General features: G+C 41.6%; 1 protein-coding gene across 1 annotated transcript in view; it reads right to left on the reverse strand.

Annotated features, from left to right (window-relative positions):
- Nucleotides 1-25491, reverse strand: part of efna3b (ephrin-A3b) — a 104324-nt gene that overhangs the window by 15553 nt on the left and 63280 nt on the right. The window contains exons 2-4 of the mRNA XM_053620673.1: nucleotides 9465-9751; nucleotides 5093-5158; nucleotides 2322-2399 (exon numbers count right to left, since the gene is read on the reverse strand). Coding sequence (XP_053476648.1) covers nucleotides 2322-2399; nucleotides 5093-5158; nucleotides 9465-9751 — 431 coding nt within the window. The remainder of the gene's footprint in view (nucleotides 1-2321; nucleotides 2400-5092; nucleotides 5159-9464; nucleotides 9752-25491) is intronic.

Genomic DNA, 25491 nt, shown 5'->3' on the forward strand with positions numbered 1-25491 from the left:
TCTCTTTTTTTTTCTTCTCTCGATTCAATTTAATTCAGCTTGTTACAGAGAAACAAGTTACAAAGCGCTGACACTGGAGTCTCTCCTTCCAGAGATAATGAATAAACATCTCCTTAGAGAGGACTTTGGCATATTAATGAGTGAGTGTATGCTTTTCTTTGTGAACTAACAGTGCACAAAAAAATCAATTCATTATTACTATTATTATTGTGAATGAGTTGTTACTATAGAAACAAAAACGTATTAGAATTAGAACAAGCATATCACTATATGTCCGTGCTGTTCCAGAAAATTAATCAACACCTTCTGACCAATCACTTTTGAGAATTTAGCAGCGCTTTGGTTTAAAAATTGTGCCACAAATTCCCTCTCTCAAACACGAATACTGCGGTGTGTTTTGTATATAGTTCCTGTCATGTTTTGTTTCTAGAGCCCTGTGCGTTTTGTTTCGATTTCAGTCTTGTCTCCTCCCGTCTTGTCAGTCAGTACGTTTACATGGACAACAATAATCCGATATTAACCCGATTAAGACAACACTTGGATTAAGAAACTACCATGTAAACAGCGATTATCGATGACCTTAATATCTCGGAAGGACAAGAGGACAGAAGCATCTTTGCAAGAATTGAGATGTGCTGTGATCTTCCTGTTGCGCAATGGACCGTCCCAGCACATTTCTAGTAGTGGGACAGGACCGTTATCTCTTCAGTGCTCCCTAATTATTATGTTTCAGCTGGTTAATAGATTTACTGTTAACTGGCTGATTAACCAGACGTTAAGCATGTTTTAATTTAAGCTCAAATGTAAGCTCACTGTTTGCAACTGCGACCTCACGTTAACTGAAAACTAAGCTAACGAGTTTACTGTTACCTCAGGATGGAAGCTAGCGAAGCTTAATTAAAATAGGGATAAATTCGAATTTTCAACAACCTCATCTATATTTCAACCTAAATCCTATATCAAAATCATTCTTTTTAGATGCATATTTACATTATTGACATTAAAACTTCGTTATGGGTCAGGCTTCCGTCATCCATCATTGTTTTGCCGCAATGACTTCTGGGAGTTCAATCGGGTTCGGTGCGCTCAGGACTGCATCCGATGCATCCTCGCTATCAACGTAACACATCCAGGTAATTTCATGAGTCTCAGAGTATTAGAATTGAACTTCGGTGGTGGATGATGATATACAACGGCTCCACAAGGATGCGAGATCGTACAAGAACGCATATTGAGAAAACGGCAATTGTTTTGTCGTATGTTGCATTCGAATAGAGGTTTTAAATCTGAAAAAAAAAAACAAGCTGGAATTCCTACTCGGGACCTCGGGATGGTCTCCTCAAATCCGAGGCGCTCCGAGTTCGGCAAGTGAAGCCGAAACAACATGGAGGCTCACAACATCTGCAGCAAACAAAGTAGCACTCCTTACCGTCAAACAATTCGCTGTGTACTAGTATTTGCTTTAGGTCAATCAACATACAGACATATTCGCCTGTTAAATCTATAACACTGACGATACACTACAGGTAAATATACATCACTCATCACAGTTAGCTGGCTAGCTTGTCGCTGGCTAGCTTGTCGCCCCCCCCAAACACACACACACACTTTGTAGCTCGAATGCACTGCGGAAAAATTCAATGCAGCATTCCTCCTGGTGCGAAGTCTTACCATGCATTCTGACCATGAACTCCGAGTCTTTGGTTCTCCAGTTCTAGTTTTCCTGGTTTCTTATCTTGCTTGTTTTCTCATTTCCTGTATACGGGTTATTCTTGTTCGTTGTTGCCCGCCTGTTCTCTGACCCAGACTATGACGAAGATTATTGGATTACCTCTCCTTTGCACGGATTACAGCATTCTTATTTGCGGAGTATCGGTGCTGCTGAAGTGATAATGACTAAAACGTAAAATCTATCGTGTGACACTAGTGTTGTTGTTGACAAATAATTTCAGAAGATGATTTTCAGAAAGTGACAGTGATAGAAGTGTGAACAAACAAAAGAGTGTGAATTGCTTGATTAGCACTGGTCACTTAATTAGCTTCAAATGTCCTTTACTATATATATATATATATATATATATATATATATATATATATATATATATATATATAGTATATATATAGTATATATATATATATATACTGGAGGTGTATCTGTTAATAGTGATATATTAAAGATCCAATTCAATGTTTTATTGAAAAGTGTGTGTGAAAAGCTATGCTATGCATGCATGCATGTGTGTGTGTGTGTGTAAGTGTGTGTGTGAGTGAGTCATTAGTGGCTCACATGCATTTGTGTGTTTGAGTGTGTAATAACTCACCGAGGTCATCGATTTTCATGTTAGGTCTTAGAGTATAGTCTGGCTCTGTAGGCTGTGCTTCATCATCTGCATCAGCTGCTGGAAAGAGTAAAGAGTAAAAAATCAAAGCTCACACACACACACACACACACACACACACACACACACATAGAATCTGATAGAGACCCTTCATCATGATGGAAAATGGCTTTTGTAAATTACATCTAAGTGTCCATAGTGTATGTGTGTGTGTGTGTGTGTGTGTGTGTGTGTGTGTGTGTGTGTGCAGTATAGAGCAGAGCTCCAGGCAGCAGTGTGCTGATATGAACTCATGTGTTCAGGCTTGACTGAGCAATCAGACCAGACTCATCCTGACACGAGAATGCAGAGACACACTGAGCAGGAGCAGGGGTTAAGATAACACAGCAGGACACACACACACACACACACACACACACACACACACAAGGGAGAGAGACTGTTAATGCACATGAGTCCTGACAGAAAGAGGAGGAGAAGAAAACACAAAGACATGGAGTGAGGGAGACGTAAGGGTTAAAATAACACTCTGGGCTGACAAACAGTTTGTCAGGCTACACGAACCTGAACTGCACAGGGAGAGGAGCGATAGAAAAGAGAGAGAGAGAGAGAGAGAGAGTGAGATGGAGAGGGAGAGGATGTAAGGGAGTGAGTAGTTGTAATCAGTGTGTAAAATGAGATCTGACAGTGGAAAAAAAGTTATTGCAAGAAGTACGCTGCAGTCTAGTGGATGCACATTGCAACCAACCAACACTAATGGAGACAAAGAGGGAAAAGTGAGCTATCTCTTGTGCGTGTGTGTGTGTGTGTTGGATTTGGTGCTGTTGTGAAGATAGTGCACCATATTACTGGGGGATTTGATGCTTTGATTCTTAAGTCGGATTTACATTGTACAATTTCTGGCCCGGTTTTGCCGACACAGACAAAAATCTCATATCGTTAAAAAAAAAAAAAAAAAGAATTCTTTGGAGTTCAGACCTGTGGTTTTAGAGCGCGTATTGTGACTCACCTACCACAGTCAGTTTAGTACCAAAGAGAGCCGATGGCAAAGTGCCTACAGGGTGTCAAGAGTGTGACCGCTGTTATGAAGCTCATTTAAATAAAAGCCCCCATTAGGACAAAACACAACATGAAATTTGTTTCAGCAAACGATTCTTTAAAATACCGACTTGCTCACATTAATGAATGCAACGTTACCAGCTCACATGCTTGGCCCCTTGTTCCAGTAAGAGCGCATTCACAGAAGAAATACCCTCATTACCTTAACCTCACTTTGTAGAATGGACGTCTCACACTGTCCACTTTAATTCAGTCATGAACTCACCTTTTAAAACGTGTTTTCATCATGCATAACATTTCTACCATTAAACCAGGGACTTCTGCCATTTTCTACACGACCCCAGGTCACACTGGCATTGATGACGTGAGCAGAACATAGTCATTCTCTTCATCGTATGATCTGACATGGAGAACACGTCTTGAACATGTCTTCAAGATTTTATTGGGATCATCTCGTACAGTGTGGCAAGTAATCATTTTAAAAGACGTATCGTGTACAACACATTTTGTTTCTCTTTCTCACACACTTTCAGTGGTGAAAGGCATATGAATTCGTTTGCTTGAGTTTGCTGGATCCTGGTGAAAGAGATGGATAATTATGCAGTCGCTCATAGATGGGTAGATGAATGGATGGATGGATGGATGGAAGGGTGGATGGATTGATGGAAGGAAATATAAGTGATGCTTACGTGGGTGGATGGATAAAGGTGAGGATAAATACAGAGTGGAAAGATGAATAGAAGATGCATGAATAGACAGGTGGGGAGATGGAGAGCACCTAAAATATGTGTGGGTGGATGGGATGATGGATGGATAAGCATTGGGTGGATAGATAGGAGGAAGGATGGAAGGATGGACAGATGGATAGTGAAGGATGGATGGGGACATGGGTGAGTGCTTGGATAGGAGGGCTGATGGGTGGACAAAGAGAAGAATGGAAGGAATGGTAGATAAATGTGTGGATGAATGGATGGATAGATGGATGGATGGATGGATGGATGAATAGGAGGAAGAAGAGATAAAAATGGATGGGTGGGTGGGTGGTTAAACAGTGACTTGACAGATGCAAGGAATGATGGGTAGGGAGATGGATGGATGGATGGAATGATGGAAGAGTGGACAGACTGATGGAAGAAAGTATGTATGAGTGATGCCTACGTGGGTGGGTGGGTGCTGGATGGATAAGCATTGGGTGGATAGACAAGAAGAAGAATGGAAGGATGTACAGATGATTAGTGAAGGATGCATGAGGCAATGGGTGAGTGCATGGATAGGAGGGCCGATGGGTGGACAAAGAGAAGAATGGAAAGAATGGTAGATAAATGAGTGGCTAGATAGATGGATGGATGGATTTATAGATAGATAGATAGATGAATGGATGAACAGGAGGAAGAAGAGATAGCTGGACGGGTGGGTAGATGGATAAACAGTGACTTGATAGATGCACAGAAGGATGGGTGGGGAGATGGATAGATGAGAGGAGAATTAGATTGCCGGAGAAATCAATAGAAGGATGTCTGTGGGTGGATGGAAGGATGGATGTGAGTGAGTGGAAGAATGCATAAGAGCAAGGATTGGTGGAGAGCTGGAAGGTGATGCATGGATGGGGAATAGGTCACCGATCAATGGGCCAACAAAGGAATGAATAGATGGATAGTTAAGCGATGGAAGAGTAGTACCTGGTAGAGCAGTACCTGTTGAGCAGCAGACGTAGACTCTCAGTCTCAGGCAGCTGCGGCCATGGTGATGAGTGGGCGTGGCTAAAACAGATAAGAACCAATCAGTGATGAACGTACGAAACAGACCACATGCAACACTTGCGATCGCCATCCACTCTCATCCATAATGCCTAGAAGAAAGGTCATGTGATCGTGCACTATTGTTTAGCAGAATGACGTCAAAGCTAGTAGTCAGCTGTCGTCGAGGCATCCATTTTGACTGAGCTTAGCGGAAATTTCTCATATATACGTTTTCTCCTTTCGTTCATGTGGATCACATACAGTGAGGGAAAAAAGTATTTGATCCCCTGCTGATTTTGTACGTTTGCCCACTGACAAAGAAATGATCGGTCTATAATTTTAATGGTAGATTTATTTGAGCAGTGAGAGACAGAATAACAACAAAAAAAGTCCAGAAAAACGCATGTCAAAAATGTTATAAATTGATTTGCATTTTAATGAGGGAAATATGTATTTGACCCCTCTGCAAAACATGACTTAGTACTTGGTAGCAAAACCCTTGTTGGCAATCACAGAGGTCAGACGTTTCTTGTAGTTGGCCACCAGGTTTGCACACATCTCAGGAGGGATTTTGTCCCACTCCTCTTTGCAGATCTTCTCCAAGTCATTAAGGTTTTGAGGCTGACATTTGGCAACTCGAACCTTCAGCTCCCTCCACAGATTTTCTATGGGATTAAGGTCTGGAGACTGGCTAGGCCACTCCAGGACCTTAATGTGCTTCTTCTTGAGCAATTCCTTTGTTGCCTTGGCCGTGTGTTTTGGGTCATTGTCATGCTGGAATACCCATCCACGACACATTTTCAATGCCCTGGCTGAGGGAAGGAGGTTCTCACCCAAGATTTGACGGTACATGGCCCCGTCCATCGTCCCTTTGATGCGGTGAAGTTGTCCTGTCCCCTTAGCAGAAAAACATCCCCAAAGCATAATGTTTCCACCTCCATGTTTGACGGTGGGGATGGTGTTCTTGGGGTCATAGGCAGCATTCCTCCTCCTCCAAACACGGCCAGTTGAGTTGATGCCAAAGAGCTCCATTTTGGTCTCATCTGACCACAACACTTTCACCCAGTTGTCCTCTGAATCATTCAGATGTTCATTGGCAAACTTCAGACGGGCATGTATATGTGCGTTCTTGAGCAGGGGGACCTTGCGGGCGCTGCAGGAGTTCAGTCCTTCACGGCGTAGTGTGTTACCAATTGTTTTCTTGGTGACTATGGTCCCAGCTGCCTTGAGATCATTGACAAGATCCTCCCGTGTAGTTCTGGGCTGATTCCTCACTGTTCTCATGATCATTGCAACTCCACGAGGTGAGATCTTGCATGGAGCCCCAGGCCGAGGGAGATTGACAGTTCTTTTGTGTTTCTTCCATTTGCGAATAATCGCACCAACTGTTGTCACCTTCTCACCAAGATGCTTGGCAATGGTCTTCTAGCCCATTCCAGACTTGTGTAGGTCTACAATCTTGTCCCTGACATCCTTGGAGGGCTCTTTGGTCTTGGCCATGGTGGAGAGTTTGGAATCTGATTGATTGATTGCTTCTGTGGACAGGTGTCTTTTATACAGGTAACAAGCTGAGATTAGGAGCACTCCCTTTAAGAGTGTGCTCCTAATCTCAGCTCGTTACCTGTATAAAAGACACCTGGGAGCCAGAAATCTTTCTGATTGATAGGGGGTCAAATACTTATTTCCCTCATTCAAATGCAAATCAATTTATAACATTTTTGACATGCGTTTTTCTGGATTTTCTTGTTGTTATTCTGTCTCTCACTGTTCAAATAAACCTACCATTAAAATTATAGACTGATCATTTCTTTGTCAGTGGGCAAACGTACAAAATCAGCAGGGGATCAAATACTTCTTTCCCTCACTGTAACTGCATTGATCCAGTGTTTATGCACAGACATCAGTCATTTTCCTCTCGCTCAGGTCTGCATGCACTCCAACGCAAACCCTTAGCTCTTTCCAGAGTCTGCTTTTGTAGGACAGCTTGACTGGGCATTGCTTCATAAACAAAACCCGATAAAATTTCATCAAACGATCGATTGAACCATATTCATGTACGACATGATGTGATTTTTTAGGGCTAAAAACTGGTGCATTTTGGGAATCTACAGCTTCTTGGCCACTAATGAGCTCAACAATATAGCAACTCCCAAGCAGTCTTATTAGAATGAGTTCTATACATGGGACGTTTCTTAAAATGGCTGACCTTCCACTAATAAGACATATATTATAGTACCCCTTTCCTACACGATGGGGTTTTATAATGAGCTAAAATATCAATCGAGGACTTGTTTAAACGTGGCTGTTTTACCTTCGCCTTTCGATAGTCATCAGAGAGGTTTGGTGTGATTTCTGTTTCCCACATACTCTGCCTTCGTCTGCTCTATATATACTTTTCCCAACCACCCAAGCTCTCACTGATGCAATATCCTCTTTTTATTCAGAAATGTTTGCCCATACCACTCACTCAGGTCTGACTCTTAAAAATTCATGAGGCCAAGATTTAGATTGAGGATTCCTGAATGCCCTGTGGAATGTTAATGTTTATCAGATTCACTCCTTTGCTGTATGTCCTGGACAATGTGTCCTGTAAACTTCTGGACCGTCTATACTGGTATATACTGGACCCTTTCAAAATTGTCTACAATATAAGAGATTCAAAATTTTTCATATGTTTTGGCCACAATAACAGCCGTTCCCAAAATGACCTGTATTACCTGTATTTACGCCTTTATAAACCAAATTAGAAGAAGTATAGCAACCTTTCTCATCCCATTTAGACTGAACAAGCCTTTTAGATCAAGTGTGGGTTTGTTTTTTTTTTTTAAATTATTATTCCTGACTTTATTTATACTTACAAGATTTTGGCTGGTTTTTTGGCTGATCTTTCTTTTTCTCTGAACATCTGAACATATGGAACCGCAGTATGGGGTTTGACAGATATTATCGATAATTGGTTAAATGAACTGAGGCCCCATTTTTTCCTCCTCATTTACTGGCTTCACCTGTTCACGCATACATTATTTAGACACGCATGAAGATGATTTGATATTTTCTCTTCATTTTGTTTTTTTTTTTTTTAATTTTACTTAAAATGACATGATGTATGAATTTTGGTTCTGTCTAAATATTACTTTTATTAAAAAGTAAGTGGATTGTACATGAGTAAAAAAAAAAAGCTTAAACAGTATGCTTGAAAAAAAAAAAACAACAATAACAATAATAGACATTCCGATGTTTTTTTTAACATTCAGGTTTTAAAATATCTTATGTAGAAAACATTTATTATTATTTTTTAAAGAACATATCATTTCTAAACATACAAAATGTACAGTTTAGAACTGTCGCATGATGCAAGAGGGGGGAAAAATCATCAATAATTTACAAACAAACAACAACAAATTAAAAAAATATATATTATATATAAGGCAATTGTTCAAGTCTGGCAATTTGTTCTTAAATTTTTCTAAATATTTATTTTTTAATTATTTGCAATAATGATCTCATGTGATTTGGAGTTGATTTGCAACTTAAGAGTTTCCTAAAATGTATTTTTTAAAAAACAAACAAAAAACATTAAATTCACTGAATTTAAATTCAAGTTTAAATACATATTTTTCGATTTGAAGCTTCAAAAGTTATGTCGATATTTACACGAGGTAAGTATTCAGAGAAGGTTAACCACCTAATTAGCTTGATTTTCTGGGCTTTCCTTTCAAATGATTCAAATGAACTGTGTCGATGAGTCTGGGAGATTTTTCTTCAGTAGAAATATCTAAGATATGGGTTTTAAAATTTTTTAAAATTTCAGCTTGTAATGATCTTGATGCATGAAGCAAGGAGGGGAAAAAAAAGTCAGCAATAATTTACAAACGAACAAACAAACAGCAAAAAATTTTTTTTAGATATAATGTTAATTGTTATAATTATTCTCTTGCCAGAAAGAAGCACAATTCTCTGCCGTATAGAATAAAACAATTTTAGGTTTGAAATGAGTAAATATGTCTAATAATAGGCTGAATGGTCTTATATTTGTGATGTAACAATCTCACAATGAGAAACATTAAATAACCTTTCCTTTATTGAACATATTGTACCTGCGTGTTTAGCGCTTGTATAACTTCTGGATAATGCGTTGCGTCTGAGGTCTGAATACTGATGTGCACGATTTCAGAATTGGACTAATCTGCCCAATCAGTCGCTTATACTTTACAGACAGCATGCGCTATTTCCTAAGTTTAAGACAAAGCCTGTGTTTGCACTTTGTACAGGATGGATTTATAGGATGACTAGCTTCATGATAACCGTGTTGTGCTGTGTTACTCACAGATGTAGTAATACTCGTGGCCCACGTGGAACTCGTAGCCGAGCGAGAAGGCGCTGTAGCGCTGAAACTTCTCGGAGAATTTGATGGGCGCGTGCGGTGCGTGCGGCCGGTTGCACTCCCAGCGCTTGAAGCCGAGCTGAGGGTCGCACGTGCGGTAGCCGCGGTAGCTCACCATGTAGAGCACGTACTGCTCAGCCACGCCTCGCTGGCTCACGTTGTAGTGAGGACAGTAGATGTCCAGGTAATCATTCACGTTCACCTTCAGCGTGTAGCCCTCCCTCCGCAGACTAGAGAGAGAGAGAGCGAGCGAGAGAGAGAGAGAGAGAGAGAGAGAGAGAGAGAGAGAGAGACAGGTTAATCATCATGTTTCTGTTCAGCTCGGGACATTCTGTCACGCACGTAACAAGGTGAAATAGAAGTGTTAGGAATGGACTGATCTTTGTAAATATTAAAGGGAAAAGCTGATTTCAGTCGCTGTCACATTTCTGCCATGTCTTATTCACACTCCCACTGGCACACACTCCTTCCATCAGATTGATAATAATTCAGAGAAGGTTAGATTTTATATAATATTGGATATTTTAATGCTACAAAGTATAATCGGCCTATATCGGACTGGGCTTGGAAAAGAAATGATTCCAGCTCTCGTTCTAACGCGCATACACACTGTTTACTTTGCTCGGTTCTTCACGGAGTTATCCGCTGACTCAGAGAAGCAGGGAAATTGTCTCACTGCCAAATAGACACCTACATCTTCAGTCTGCCAAATTGTGCTCAGCGCTGGCAATTCAGCGCCGCCATTAGAGAAGCATCTGAATTATTGATATGCGCTAATGCAATTAAGAATCAGCCTATGTTAATGCTCAATGCCGTGAAACATCAGCGTGATCGATCCATGCTCTATAAAGAAACGCCATAAATCACAAACAAACACATTACAGCCTAAGGGTGTAATGATTCATTAAACTGAATCACTGAATCAATCATCATTTCTACCAGTCCGACTGTATCGACCCTCTAATTGCAAAATCACTTCAAATCACACTAGTGACCGCTCTGATCGTATCTGCAGTGATTTTTGCAACGGCGCATATGAAAAACGATCGCATTTTTCATAACGAAAGCACCAGGACAAAATGTTTACTCACACTAGACAGGCTAGACGAGCAATCTGTCCTAATCTAGCATCAACACCACCCGCGCACACTCGGGACGCCTAAACACACCCGTTTAAAATGCCACGTGTTTAAATTGAGAACTCGGTGTTGCTTGACTAATGGTCTGCTTTGTTAGAATAAGCATTGCCTAATTTCGGCGATGGCTCATTGCGCTTAACAAACTTAATCCCATTAGACTGACCGTGCAGTCTTGCCACCTCCTTCTATCAACAAACTAGTGCATTAAAAAAAAGATGAAGTCCATGGTGAACTGCTCACTATGTTACTTTGCATTTGTTATTTTCTCCAATGTTTTTTTTTTTGTGAAATATAAAGTAAAAATACGCGTGCTGCTGGTATTATCGTAAATACGGTACGTGTTCCTGACATATAAGGCGTCTCATCTAGGGGGTATAATGATAATGATAATGAGTCTTTATTGGACACATATACATTACAGCACAGTGAAATTCTTTTCTTCGCATACCCCAGCATGCCAGGAAGTTGGGGTCAGAGTGCAGGGTCAGCCATGATATGGCCTTGCTCAAGGGCCCAACAGTGGCAGCTTGGCAGCACCAGGGCTTGAACCACCAACCTTGTGTGTTGAGGCTACTGTTCCTGAGATAGACTCTAAATCCCTCAGGATCCTGACCAAGTCTAGTTCACACTGCACCGACAGACGTAGACCAACGGCACCAGACACGCTTGTCGGGTTTTGTCAGGTCAGTGTGTTAACCCCGTTGACGTCCGTTGCCGTTGTTCGGCGTTCAGAACACATTCATGTTCCCTTTGTTGGTCGTAGCATGTCTGAGCAGTGTGGTCTGATTTTCCAACAAACTCTGACGTAATCTGACCTGGGCACAAACCGTTGCCCTGACGATCAAGCAAGCATCCCTGAAAACTCCATAGAAATGAACGCCCGTGCGCTAGGTGCTAGGCATGATAAAGTGTTGCTGTGGGTATAATGGCAGATTTCTGATCGAATCACAAATATGAGGATAAATGATGTATCGATGAGTTATATCAATGAACATTTTTATTTTGACCCACTCTGTTTTGGTTTCAGTCGGGATCAGATGTTTATAACTTACATTTGCGTAAAAATATTGTTCATAATGTGTGGTCTAATACTGGACTTAGTGTACCGATTTGGAAAGCTTTGCATTGCAGTTCTCGGTATAAATGTAAGTAAGCGCCCTGTCTCTCACATCGTAACAACCAAGGCTTCACTCACGCTTCACGCGAAGAATGACATGCAATGACACTAGTATTAGTAAAATGTTGATTGTGGTAAAAGATTTGTCCATTTGTAAACCTGTCTGTCCGTAAAAAAAAAAGTTTGTTGGTGTCTGATGGGGCAGTCGTGCTTCCCAACATTCTAAATCCAACAGCCGTCTTTTAAAAGTTGGTGATTGTCGGCATTGGTCGGAGTCCGTCAGTGCAACGTGAACTAGGCTTTACTGAGAATGTATGAATGACCTTTTTCCGTTCAAGGCAATTTCATTGGTCAAAAGTACATGACCATCACCTGACCCCTGAACAGCACAACAATACACTGGCCATGCATGAATTATAAATGGTCTGCACTTATATGGCGCTTTTATCCAAAGCGCTTTACACTGTGTCTCATTCACCCATTCACACACCAATGATATCAGAGCTGCCATGCAAGGCGCTAACTTGCCATCGTGAGCAACTTGGGGTTCAGTGTCTTGCCCAAGGACACTTCGGCACGTGGAGTCACGTGGGCCGGGAATCAAACCGCCAACCCTACGATTAGCAGACAACCCGCTCTACCACCTGAGCCACAGCCGCCGTGCGGACTGTGCACCAGAGCTTCTCACCTGACATCAGTGCCTGACCTCACTAATGGCCTTGTGGCTGAATGACCACAAATCCCCACAGCCATACTCCAAAATCTAGTGGAACGCATTCTCATAAGAGTGGAGGCTATTATAGGCGCAGTGGGGGACCAACTCTGTGTTAATGCCCATGGTTTTGAAATGTGCATATATACACGTGTGATGGTCCGGTGTCCACATACTTTTGGTCATAGAATGAATGTAGCAAAATATCTTTCATCTTCAGTAAGCATGGTAGATCCAGCGCCAATCCTGAGAACACTATGTGTGAGGAGGGAATATTTACATTTACGGCATTTGGTGGATGCCAATAAGGACCTTGCTCAAGGGCCCAGCAGTGGAAGCTTGGTAGTGCTGGGCTTTGAACTCATGACTTTCCAATCAGTAGTCCAACATCTTAACCATTGAGCTACCAATACCCTCTGAGTATACCCTGGATAGGACGCCAATCCATCGCAAGGTGACGTACACACACACACACACACACACACACACACACACACACACACACACACACACACACACACACACACACATTTACAACTAGGGGCATTTTAGAGTCACCAGTCCATTAACCAGCGTGCTTTTGCGAGGTGAGAGGAAACCAGAGAACCCAGAGGAAACCCATTTGGACACAGTAACTAGACACAGTAAGCATCCCAAGCTCAGGACTTTTTTTTCCTTGCATTGTGGGAATGCGACCCACTGCACCACCATGCCACACTGATATACAGAACGGATTTGGTGAAATGTGAGGAAGGTATAAACTATTGATTTTCTATACCGCTTATACTATTTATGGTCGCAGGGGAGCCTGGAGCCTATCCCAAGGAACTCGGGGCACAAGGTAGGGGACACCCTGGACAGGGTGCTAACTCATCATGGGGCACAATCGCACACACATTCACACACTACAGACAATATGGGTACCTACAACACATGTCTTTAAACTGGGGGAGGAAACCGGAGTACCCGGAGGAAACCCCTGAAACACGGGGAGAACATGCAAACTCCACGCACACAGGGTGGAGGTGGGATTTGAACCCCCAACCCCAGAATTGCGACCCAAAGCCCCTTGAAAGTACAATCTTTTTTTTAATAACGACTTGTTACAAAACCATAGCACGATCTGTGAGTTAGAAGAGTTAATATCTGTATGGCTATGATCCTCCAGGTCTGGAGCCTGACACTCCTGAACCAGATCCAGGTATGTGCACCGCAGGCAATCATATCTCCTTTTTTATTCTCTCATTCAGACGTCTTGAAAACCGCAGGTGTATTTTATTTCATTTGTTCCATGCATCACAGTGAATCAGTGTCTCGTGCCTGACAGGTGAGAAGTCTTCTGTCTGTCTTTAGCTCGCGCAGGCTGCGGCGTAGGTGTGCAAGGGTTAAGCGGAGTTTAGAGGTTTCTGTTTTTCCCAGGTGAAAATTGATAGTGAAGCAAATTAAATCTCTCAGCCAAAAAAAAAAAACCCCAAAATTGCAGTTGAATCAAATCAGCGAGCGTTGAATTGTAAACGCGATTGAATTATAGTTAAGGCGAGCGTTAACGCTCCTGCTAGAGCTGTGTAATATGGCTGAACCGTGGCCAAATGCTTTTCTAACTGTTGATGTCGTGTGCCATTGCAGTGTGACATGAGACTTAAATTACACACGTGTGACTGTTGCTGTCAGTGTCGGCCAACAGCCCTACACACACACACGTTTAACACATATCTAACACATCTAACCATCATTGTCTTTTCCCTGCCAGTTGCTTTGAGGTGAGATGAGGACGAAAAGGACGTTTTTGCATAATGACGTGTGTGTGTGTGTGTGTGTGTGTGAGAGAGAGAGAGAGAGAGAGAGAGAGAGTGCAAGAGAGAGAGAGAATTACTGGCCATCTGTGAAGTGTCTGCATCTCGTCTGGATTGTCTGGCTATCATTTCAGGATAAGGTGTTCAGATGGCTGGCAATGAGGTGCCGAACAAACGGGAGGTTTTTACGGGCACCGTGGCACGATGTATGTCTCCAGAGCGGGAGTTTAACGCACACTCTGTCATCTCTTCCTCCATACTCATCCATCACAGGAACGACAGACAGAGCAGCGAGCCAAACATCAATAACTTTATCCCTCCGCTTCTCGCTCGTACACAGATTGCAGCCAGGCCTGAGAGTTGCCAGGCCTTTCTTAGATATGAACTGTCTGGGTTAATGCGTGTGCACGAATGTGTATATATACTGTACCATGTGTGTGTCGGTGTGTGTTACGATGGTGTAATAATGAAGCTCCACCAGCAGGTGACAGTATGAAGATTGTTACATTCTCTCTCTCTCTCTCTCTCTCTCTCTCTCTCTCTATTTCAGTTCTAGGTCACTTCTCGTGGGACATTATTATTCAATTATTAAATGAAAAATCGAAATTGTGGTCTTTATGTCTTTCTCTTTCGCTCTGACTGCTCTCTGTGTCTCTCTCACTCATCGCTCACCTCCTATACAGATCTATCACTCACTCTCATTCCATTTCTGTCCTTTCTCTCTGTGGCTATTTCACACAATCACAATCTCCTTTCATTGACCACACACGGAGTGCCAGTGTGTTACAGCTTATTCGCATTATTTACCCACTTGTTTGTTTTTTAACATAGCTTATTAAGAAGATCATCGTTTACAATCGATGATTGTACTATAACTGCGATTCACTTCCCTGTATTGCGTCCCCCCCCCCCCCCCCAAATCCTCACTTGAGAAATATAACTGGAATTTGCCATGCCTGTATTGCAAGTCTTACTCTGCACCATGTTAAGGATTTAACCTATACATTTAAAATATACACTCACTGTCCGCTTTATTAGGAACACCTCTACATCACATCAGCCATTGTGGCTGGAGCGCAATGCAGAAAACCATGCAGATACCTGTCGAGAGCTTCAGTTAACGTTCACATAAAAAAGCAGAATGGGGAAATTCGGCGACTTTCACCTCGGCATGGGTGTTAGTGTGTATTTCAAAAACCGCTGATCTCCTGGGATTTTCACTTAGAAAACATTTACACAGAATGTTTGTACATTTTTTAGAAATAAACAATGATTTAAAAGTTGTGTACATTTTGCCCAGAGGCCCAGGACTGCCAAGTTTCCCCTTGTGGGGGCTCTGTCATGTCACGGCAACCTAGCGAATCCATTTCCCAGAATGCAACGCGAACTACAAACATGGCCGACGATGACTACAAATCCCAAAGTAACACACAGACACCGTCTCCTGAGAACTAAGCAAACACCTGTTCCTAATCACACCACACTATATAAGAGACCGTTCAGCCACTATGTCTTTGTGAAGTTGCTACTGTCTCTGTCATTTATCAAGCCTTGCAACTGTGTTGTTATTCTGGTTCTGATTCTGCTTTACCCTTGACCTTGATTTTTACCTTATCTGCTCTAACCTGTTTACCTGATCACCTGACCTGCCTTCGTTGTTGTTTTTGCCTTGCCCTGTGTATTATATGCTCTTCAATAAAGCTCTTAACTGCGATTGCATCCGTCCTCACCCTCATTAAATGACATTGCTGTACTGCATTTGTATGGCATTACAACTCAACTTGTAATTAGACACAATGATGTATTGAAAACCATGATATTGAGTTGAACACTATTTCACACCATGCCTAGCGGTCTCTGTGCACACTGTAATTGATTGTGTAGTAGACATACTTACAATGATCCTCATTCTGTGTAATTGTGTGTTTGCAGTATGGAGCTTCATTCGGAGTAGAGGAGCTTTGTCTTCAGCCAATCATTTTGATTGTTTTAAAATTGCATTTTCAGCTTGGGAATCATCCACAGAGCCTCAGACAATGTGTTAACAAATGGGAATAATGAAATGACAAAGAATGACTCTCTCTGTGTGTGTGTGTGTGTGTGTGTGTGTGTGCTTTATTTATGCCCATTAGATAGCAATAACTACAGGCTGTGTGATACTTAAATTAATTATATTCATTAATTTTGCATATATATATATATATATATATATATATATATATATATATATATATATATATGTGTGTGTGTGTGTGTGTGTGTGTGTGTGTGTGTGTGTATATATAAATATACAAACACACACACACACACACAGGTGCATCTCAAAACATTAGAATATTGTATAAAATGTCATTTTTTCCCGTAATTTAATTCAAAAACTTTCATTTATTCTATATTCATTACACATAAAGTGAAATATTTCAAGGCTTTTTTTGTTTTGTTTTAATCTTGATGATTACAGCTTACAGCTCATGGAAATCCAAAATCCAGAATATCAAAATATTAGAATAGTTTTCCCATTGATATTTAATTTTTTTTTTTTTGTACACCTGGGTGACTAGGAACAGGAAATTGTTCAACCATGACTTCCTGTTTCACAGGGCTATAACTGTGAGGTAACACATAGGCCAAATTCCCTTAGTCATTCATATGGCATGGGTAAGAACAGGGAATATAGCTGAGATGTGTAGCAAAAGGCTGTTGAGTTTCACAAAATGTGAAGTGGCTATAAGAAAATAGCACAAGCATTGAAAATGCCCATTTCCACCATCAGGGCAATAATTAAGACGTTCCAGTCAACTGGAAATGTTATGAATCAACCTGGAATTGGACGTGTGTCTATATTGTCTCAGTGCACTGTGAAGATACATGATAAATGAAATCTGACTCCTGCTGAACGACTGTGACTCATTCGGCTCATGCTGAATTGAGCAGACGCGTTCAGTTTTTAATTGTAGCGTACGTTCTCTAACTGAACGAAATGATTTTTATTACTGTAAAAAAGCTAAATGAAAGCAGGGGCGGTGCCGCAGTGGGCAAGTGATGTAATCGGTGTGCGGCCGAAAACAATATACACCCACACACACACACACACACACACATATATACTGTAGAATGTAACATATTAAATAAAAGAACACATTTCAGATAAAAAAAAAATCATCATGGCATTAACTGCAAAGACAGAAACAGACTTTCTTTATATATGCCTGTATGCTGGTCTTTAACCAGCCGAGTCCAAGTCCTTAGTGGCCGACTCCGAGTCGAGTCCAAAAAGTAATTAAATTGAAAAAAAGATTTGAAATTGCAATTGTAAACTCAACACTGAGCTGTTAAATTAATATGTTAACCTTCACAAACCAATGGCAACATAAAATGTAACAAAAAATACCACTATTACATCTTCCATTGCCATTTAATATTTTTATTTCACGTCATCAGCATCTCTACTAGTTTCCTAACAAAAAATGGTTGTAAAGAAAAAGGGATATAGAGGTATATACAGAATTTTTATTATATTACAAGTGTATGAAAAGACAAATGGAGCTGTTTAGTTATTGTATCACACTATATTGTGTCCTCCAGTTCAGTCCTCTCCCCCACAGTTATATAGACTGAAAGACAGAGACTACAGAGTAGAGCTACATTTAGCAGCATGTCATAACAAGCTTTATGCTTTATTACTGCTTTTAATCTGTCTATGAATGACAACAAACTCATTTCTGAACACAGCTCTGTTCTTGTAACCTTTTTCATTTTAATATCTAAAATGAAAAATAAAAAAATTCCTGTCAGCAGGGATTATGACTACATTAAGAAGTCCATTTCACATTTTACGTGAAATTCAAGACTGGAATCACCAAATGCTAATGTTTAGGGGTGGGCGATATGACTACAGTCTTATTTCACGATACCGATACATTTTCTCGGGTAGGTCCATCAGTAGTATTCAATTAAGAATACTACGGAAATTGAATAAAGAAATTAAATGTAAAATAAAACAGACGTCACTGTATGACATATACAGTGATTCTTATTAAAGTTATTCAGTCAAATGAGGGAGTGAGTGATTTTCTCTTTGTCTTTTGCTGTTTGATTAACATTAATGACACAGACAGCAGCAAGTTTATTAGACTGCTGTTACTTTAAGACCTAATGCACAGATTCAGTATACTGTATTGACACACCTCCGATTTTTCTCCTAACTCTTTACAGTCACTTAACACATAACCGACTGTGTTTGCATGAATACTCGGCCATTTTGACATGGTGTGTGTGTATTTATTTGACCGTCCAAGAGGAATAAACTACTAAAGAAAACTCAATTCGGTACTTGTACAATGTGGCAGCACAGAAAGCCCCTGGTCAGGCAGGGAGACATTCGTTAATTTCTTGATTTACACATGACCTGGACTCGGAAAAATTTACCCGAGTGCGTGACAAGTCTGAGCTCACAATTGGACTCGAGTCTGGACTCATGTGTCAGTCACCATATAACCCACCATTAGTGTCTATATCTGATTCCTTATATCAAAGACCACTGATTCTGTCATTTAGTTTTAGCTAGCAGCGTTACATAGTTTTGAAGTCAACTGTAGCTAATGCTAGCTCAAAAATGCTTTCCCAGGTCAGCACTCAGCTGTCAAACTGGACTGTAACCCTGTCGGAACAGAGGAGATGGTCTGCAATAACACCTTTCCCCTACCTATAACAGCATTCTGACATGTTTACCCTCTGATGTCATGCCAGTCTGATAACCACAAGTGTCACATACAGCGATGAATGGTTTTCCCATCATCTGGTAGAACTGAAGAAGCCTCTCATCATCACTCAACAAAGGCTCTACTATGTATGTTTTGGTATTTACATGGTAAATTTATTCTTTTTAACATTTTAAATATCTCAAATTGGAATTAAAATGGCATAGTATTTAAGTGTATCCTGTTTAATTTAATCCAAAATAAATTGTATTAAAACAACCCAACAACCAAAAATGGGGAAAATGAGCTGTGCCTGGGTCACAATAACCAACTTTTAGCTAGTTAAAGCAACCCAGTACATTGGATTTAACACCTAACCCAACACTGTGTAGGAGACTGATCCCAAAGTGTGGTCTCTTGAGCTGATCCAGCACTGGGTTACAGAACTGACTCAAACTGGGTTACATTTAACGCAGCATTTTTGGAGTGTATTAAGTACCCCTATATGGACAGTGTTGCTGGGAGTGATCTCTGAGGAATGGAGCTACAAGGTGGGTGTACCTAATAAAAAGAGAGAAGTTGAGAGAATTCTAGTGTAGTTCCCAAAGTTAGTCCTGTAGGAGATGCTATAAAGAGCAGCAATGCGGCAATACCTGAGGAGAGCTTGCCAAAAACACGTGATGAGAGCCTGTGAATTTAGGGGTTGTAATTTTCAGCTTGGGAAGCACTTTGCCTGCACAGCTGATGAAGAAGCTCTTTCTGAAACATCCTGTTTCTCAAATGCTTCCAACCTCTACATTTATTAGTGACCTTCACTGCAGTTACTACCAGAGATAAAGAGATAGAGAGAGAAAGAGAGAGAGAGAGAGAGATAGAGAGAGAAAGAGAGAGAGTCTTAGAGAGAGAGAGAGAGAGTCTAAGAGAGAGAGAGAGAGAGAGAACACACATTACATATAGTAGAACATAGAGAGTAGGTGAGAGAGAGAGAGTCTAAGAGAGAGAGAAAGAGTGAGAGAGAGAGATAAAGAGAGAACACACATTACATATAGTAGAACATAGAGAGTAGGGGGGAGAGAGAGAGAGCAAACACATATTGCATATAGTATGACAGAGAGTAGGGGAGAGAGAGCGAGCGAGCGAGAGAGAGAGAGAGAGAGAAAGAGAGAGAGAAAGAGAGAGAGAACACACTTTACATATAGTATGACAGAGAGTGGGGGGGAGAGAGAGAGAGAGAGAACACACTTTACATATAGTATGACATAGAGAGTAGGGGGAGAGAGAGAGAAAGAGAGAGAACACACTTTACATATAGTATGACATAGAGAGTAGGGGGAGAGAGAGAGAGAGAGAGAGAACACACTTTACATATAGTATGACATAGAGAGTAGGGGGAGAGAGAGAGAGAGAGAGAGAGAGAGAGAGAACACACTTAACATATAGTACGACATAGAGAGTAGGGGAGAGAGAGAGAGCGAACACATTGCATATAGTATGACAGAGAGTAGGGGGGGAGAGAGAGAGAGAGAGAGAGAGAGAGAATACACTTAACATATAGTATGAAATAGAGCTTAGGGGAGAGAGAGAGAGAGAGAGAAAGAGAGAGAAAGAACACACATTACATATAGTAAGGCATAGAGAGTAGGGGAGAAAGAGAGAGAAAGAACACACATTACATATAGTTGGACATAGAGCTGGAGAGAAAGAGAGAGAGAGAGAGAGAGAGAGAGAGAGAGAGAGAGAGAGAGAGAGCTGAATCAGCAATCAGCATTACAGGCAAGCAGCACTCTTGTCTTCCCTTGTTGCCCTTATTTTCTCTCCCTTCGTCTTAATTAACCCCAGCTCTCTATTTAATTAAAGGAGAGCATCTGCTTTGGTAACACACACACACACACACACACACACACACACACAAAACTGGAATAATATAGTGTAGTTTTGTACAGAAAGAAGACGTCTGATCACATTCTGTTCTAAGTCAATGTGCACTCAGAGCTATAGGGAGCTAATTTACAGATGATGCCGCACACAAGCGAAATAAGTAGGGAGTGTGTACGGTGTGTGCGTGTGTGTGTGTGTGTGTGTGTGTTGTATAAACGGGTATACAGTTAATTTATACACGGTGTTTGTTTTCTTTAGAAAAGGTGGAACTGAGAAGGATTGAGTAGTCATGGCTTTGGTGTGTGTGTGCGTGTGTGTGTGTGCGTGTGTGTGTGTGTGTGGTTGTGCAGGGTTTAAATCTGTCCAGGAATCGATATGCGTCTGTGGGGAGAGGTGCTCACCTCACAAGAACACTGATGCTAGTTTTAAAGTGTGTGTGTGTGTGTGTGTGTGTGTGTGTGTGTGTGTGTGTGTGCGCGCGTATGTGTGTGTGGTTGAATCACACACACCTCAACCCAGCTTCACCTTGCTCCAAAGCCCATTTGCCACAGACAATTAGAAAGCTCTCTCTCTCTCTCCCTCTCAGTGTACTGTACTGACTGTTCAGTAGTGAACAGCATGGTGCTAATGCTCATATTACCCTTTTGCACTGCATCAATCAATCTCTCTCTCTCTCTCTCTCTCTCTCTCTCTCATGTTCAGCTGTTTGACTCTTTATACTTTCACTTTTGCTTTATTATACTTATATTACAAATGTGGTTACTGCTGAAGGGGTACATTGGCTTAGTGGTTAGCAAGTTTTCCTCGCATGTTTGCCTCGCCTCCGGAGTTGGGGGCTCAAATCCCGCCTCCGCCCTGTGTGCGTGGAGTTTGCATGTTCTCCTCGTGCTTCAGGGGTTCCTCCAGGTATTCCGGTTTCCTCCCCAAGCCCAAAGACATGCGTTGTAGGCTGACTGGCATTTACAAATTGTCCATAGTGTGTGAATGTGCCTTGTGATGGGCTGCCCCCCCCCCCCCATCCAGGGTGTCCCCAACCTTGTGCCCTGAGTTCCATGGGATAGGCACCAGGCTCCCCCGTGACCCTGTCTAGGATAGGCAGTACGGAAAATGGATGGATGGATGTGTTTACTGCCACTATTCCACTACACCTGATGCACTATGTAGCAAAGTAATACGTATACCACAACATGGTATATTAACAAATCTCTGATTCTCTGTTTCTATTACTAAGTCATTTGTATCCCAATTAGTACTCGAGGTCGAATTTGCTTGTGTACCAAGAATTCCTTACAGGGATGTATGTTGTACAATGTACTTTAAGTGAAACACAATTATCATGACATTTCTTTTAGCTCGATTTGCTTTCCTACCAGACACTATGGCAGAGTAATGTGTAGTGCTTTGTGCTGCACTCCAGAAAAATGGCAGTATATCAGCCAAAGTCATCAATTCTAATCCTTCTTGACCTCTCAGCAGTCTTAAACACAGTCAATTACAATACTCACCTGTCCAACCTTATGAGCCTTGGAATTAATGTATCAGCATTGCTCCCTAACAAGAGGAACTGTTCTATCAAGTGACATGGAGGGGATCCATATCTGATCCATGCAGACTCTCCACTGGTGCCTCTTCTAGCCTCATTCTACACCCATTCTTTCAGTGAGGTCATATCCTCACACAATTTTCATACCACTGCTATGCTGATGACACTCAACTTATTCTCTCCTTTCCTCTCTCAGACACTCATGTTCCTGCACCGATCTCAGCATGGCTGGCAGACCTCTCATCGTGTATGGCAGCTCACCACCTGAAACCCAGTCGCAGCAAGACTGAGCTGCTGTATGTTCCCTGGAGATGCATCCCTACATCTCCCTTGGGAACTCTCAGTTCACGACGTCTCACAATGCAGGAAATCCTGGGGTAGTTCTGGACAACAAACTATCATTCTCTCCTCATAGTGTGAGAAAATGCTCTGACTCAGTCGTATAGATTTCTCCTTTGCATTATCACAAGGATCCGGCCATTTCTCTCAAAAGAGGCCACTGAGGTCCTTGTTCAGTCCTTTGTCGTCTTCAAACTGGACTACTGCAACTTGCTCATGGCAGGTATTCACCTGAGTGCCATCCCACCCTGAACCAAAATGCAGCTGCAAGACTTATTTTCAAGACATCTCCCCAAGTTATCTCACACCACCCCCCTTCCTGTGGTCCATCAACTGCCATTTTGTAGCTGCCTGTATCAGATTTAAAACACTCTGCACCACATTCCCTTCCTGCCACAAACACAGCTCGACTTGACCCACCATCCCTCAAGATCCAAGAAAGATATACCTCAAGACCCTTCTCTGTTTTGGCACCCAGGTGGTGAAATGAACTTATCCTGACTGTCTAAACCAGGGGTGTCCAATCTATTCCGCAAAGGACTGGTGAGGGTGCAGGTTTTCATTCCAATCCAGCAGGAGCCACACATAATTCCAACCTCTACTGTTTAATCAGTAGAGCTTGGCTTTCAATAGACTCAGGTGTGGGTTCTGCTTTGTTGAAATGAGAAACTCCACCCACACCGTCCCTTTCCGGATAAGCTTCGACACCCATGGTCTAAACTCTCGAGTCTCTGTCTTCAAACAAAGCTCGAAGACCCACCTCGTCATTATGTATTCCACTTAGTGAAGAGCATGTTTGCTTCACTAGGTTGTTGGTGTACTACCTCCTCTCGAACAGACTTTCAGCTTTATGGTAGTCCTACAGTAGACCCGAGCCCATTTTACTAGCACTTGCTTGGCAATAACACACTTTTATCTCACCAAATGAGTTTTTCTGTTTCTATAGTTGTTTACCCTTGCTAATGTTTTATGATGTTGTTTACCATGCAAAACCTTTAACGTCAAATCCCAAATGACTTCCTGTGGCATTCACAGTGTTTGCTCCATACATAGGGGGTAAATGGAATCATTAAAGCACGTAGCATTATTTGCACTATATGCTTGATCAAATGCCAGGGAAAAGGCATGACTCCTCGTCCTTTTGTTTTATTTCAAGGTTGTCTGACCCTCAACGTTCTCTCTATTTTCATTCATTTTGGCTTGTGTGGCTTCACGTTGGTCACTCGCCAGTCAGCAGTACTGCAGGCCAACAACCTCACTGTGTCCTGTGCTCAGTAGCATGACCGGTCTCTTCTTTTTAGACCTTTCCCACATCACTGATCTGATTAAAAGAATAATGCGGCTGAGAATCATCATGCCTTCAAACTGTCCAAAAATAAGGTAGAACTCAGCAGTCCTTATGATACCTTCGCAATGAGACAAGCTTTATCTCGCTAGCACAGAGTTTACCCAAATATGGTCATGCTGCTTCCTGAACAGAATTTCCAACAATAAAAGTACAGTACATGTTAATTCCTACGGCGTTAATCCATCAGGGGATGGTAGGAGATATTCTACCAGATACAGTTTCCGACTCCGACCTCTTCTCTGTATTCTGCGGGTTTGTTTTGCAGCGATAGAAGACACGTTACATTGTTGCTCATTTAAAAAGCAAGAACCCGAGTGTGTCACCTGAAAGTAAAGCGTTTCAAATTGTCTGAAGAAGCAGGCAGCTCAATGGACTGTATAAATATTAATGAGGCCACTGCTGAGCCTCCAAGCCCTTTGATAACGTTTAATGGCAGAAAACCAAGAATTATATAAAACCACCATTTTTTAAATCCACTTTGAGTCGATTTCGAGAAGAAATTAAATATTGAGTTATGATATTATTATGCAGCGGTTCTTTTTTGATCATTTTTTTTCCCCGCCTCAAACTATCGTTTTTCTCTGACCAGGAAGGTTGATGGGCCACTCGGAGCTTTTTACTATTCAAAATATAGGACCGATAATGCAAAGTGAGAGCATTTGTCAAGTCAACAGATAAATAAATATTCAATACCCCTTTGACTGCTTCTCATCATGGTGGCAGGGTCACGGCTGATCTATCCGCACACTCCTGCGGTTTGTCTTTGGTTCTTACGGTTGTGGAGTGGCTCTGAGGATGTAATCTGTTTTCTCTTCTTCGTTTGTCTTGCCTCTGCGATGCTCACTCGAGTGTGTGTAGAGAACACAGCACCCTACTGAGCAGTAAAAGGCAGGCACTGTGCGCACGTTATTGCCCGTGTTGTTTATGCGTCTGACGATAGCGAGGGAACGACTTTCATTACTTCCATTTTTATTACCATTGTTCACCTTCTCGAACAATTTCGAAATGCGCTCCAAACTGCCGCTGAGATACAGACCTCTTAAAACATCTATTAGCCTTTTTTATTTTTTAAATGATGCGTTCGGCAGTACAAGTAACGGTAACTAATGACACTCCAGTCAATAAAGGACTGTAAGAGGGAAAGAAAGAAAGAGAGAAAGAAAAAAAAAACACACTTCGCTAGTATTTCACTGGATCCACCATATGTTTGCTGCCTAGTGCTTCTCTTTCTCTCCCTCTTTTTGTTTGTCTTTTGCTCTTCCTGTTTAGCTGGCAACTTTTAGTTGCACCAATTATCTAGAGCTCTAAGGACCACCACACAACAAATGAATTACAGAGAGAAAGGTTGCGCTGTATGTTCCATTTTTCAAGCCTTTGGCAACAGAACAGGTTTTGTGTCAT

This window comes from Ictalurus furcatus, chromosome 1 (genome assembly GCF_023375685.1).
Source record: "Ictalurus furcatus strain D&B chromosome 1, Billie_1.0, whole genome shotgun sequence".
NCBI lineage: Eukaryota > Metazoa > Chordata > Actinopteri > Siluriformes > Ictaluridae > Ictalurus > Ictalurus furcatus.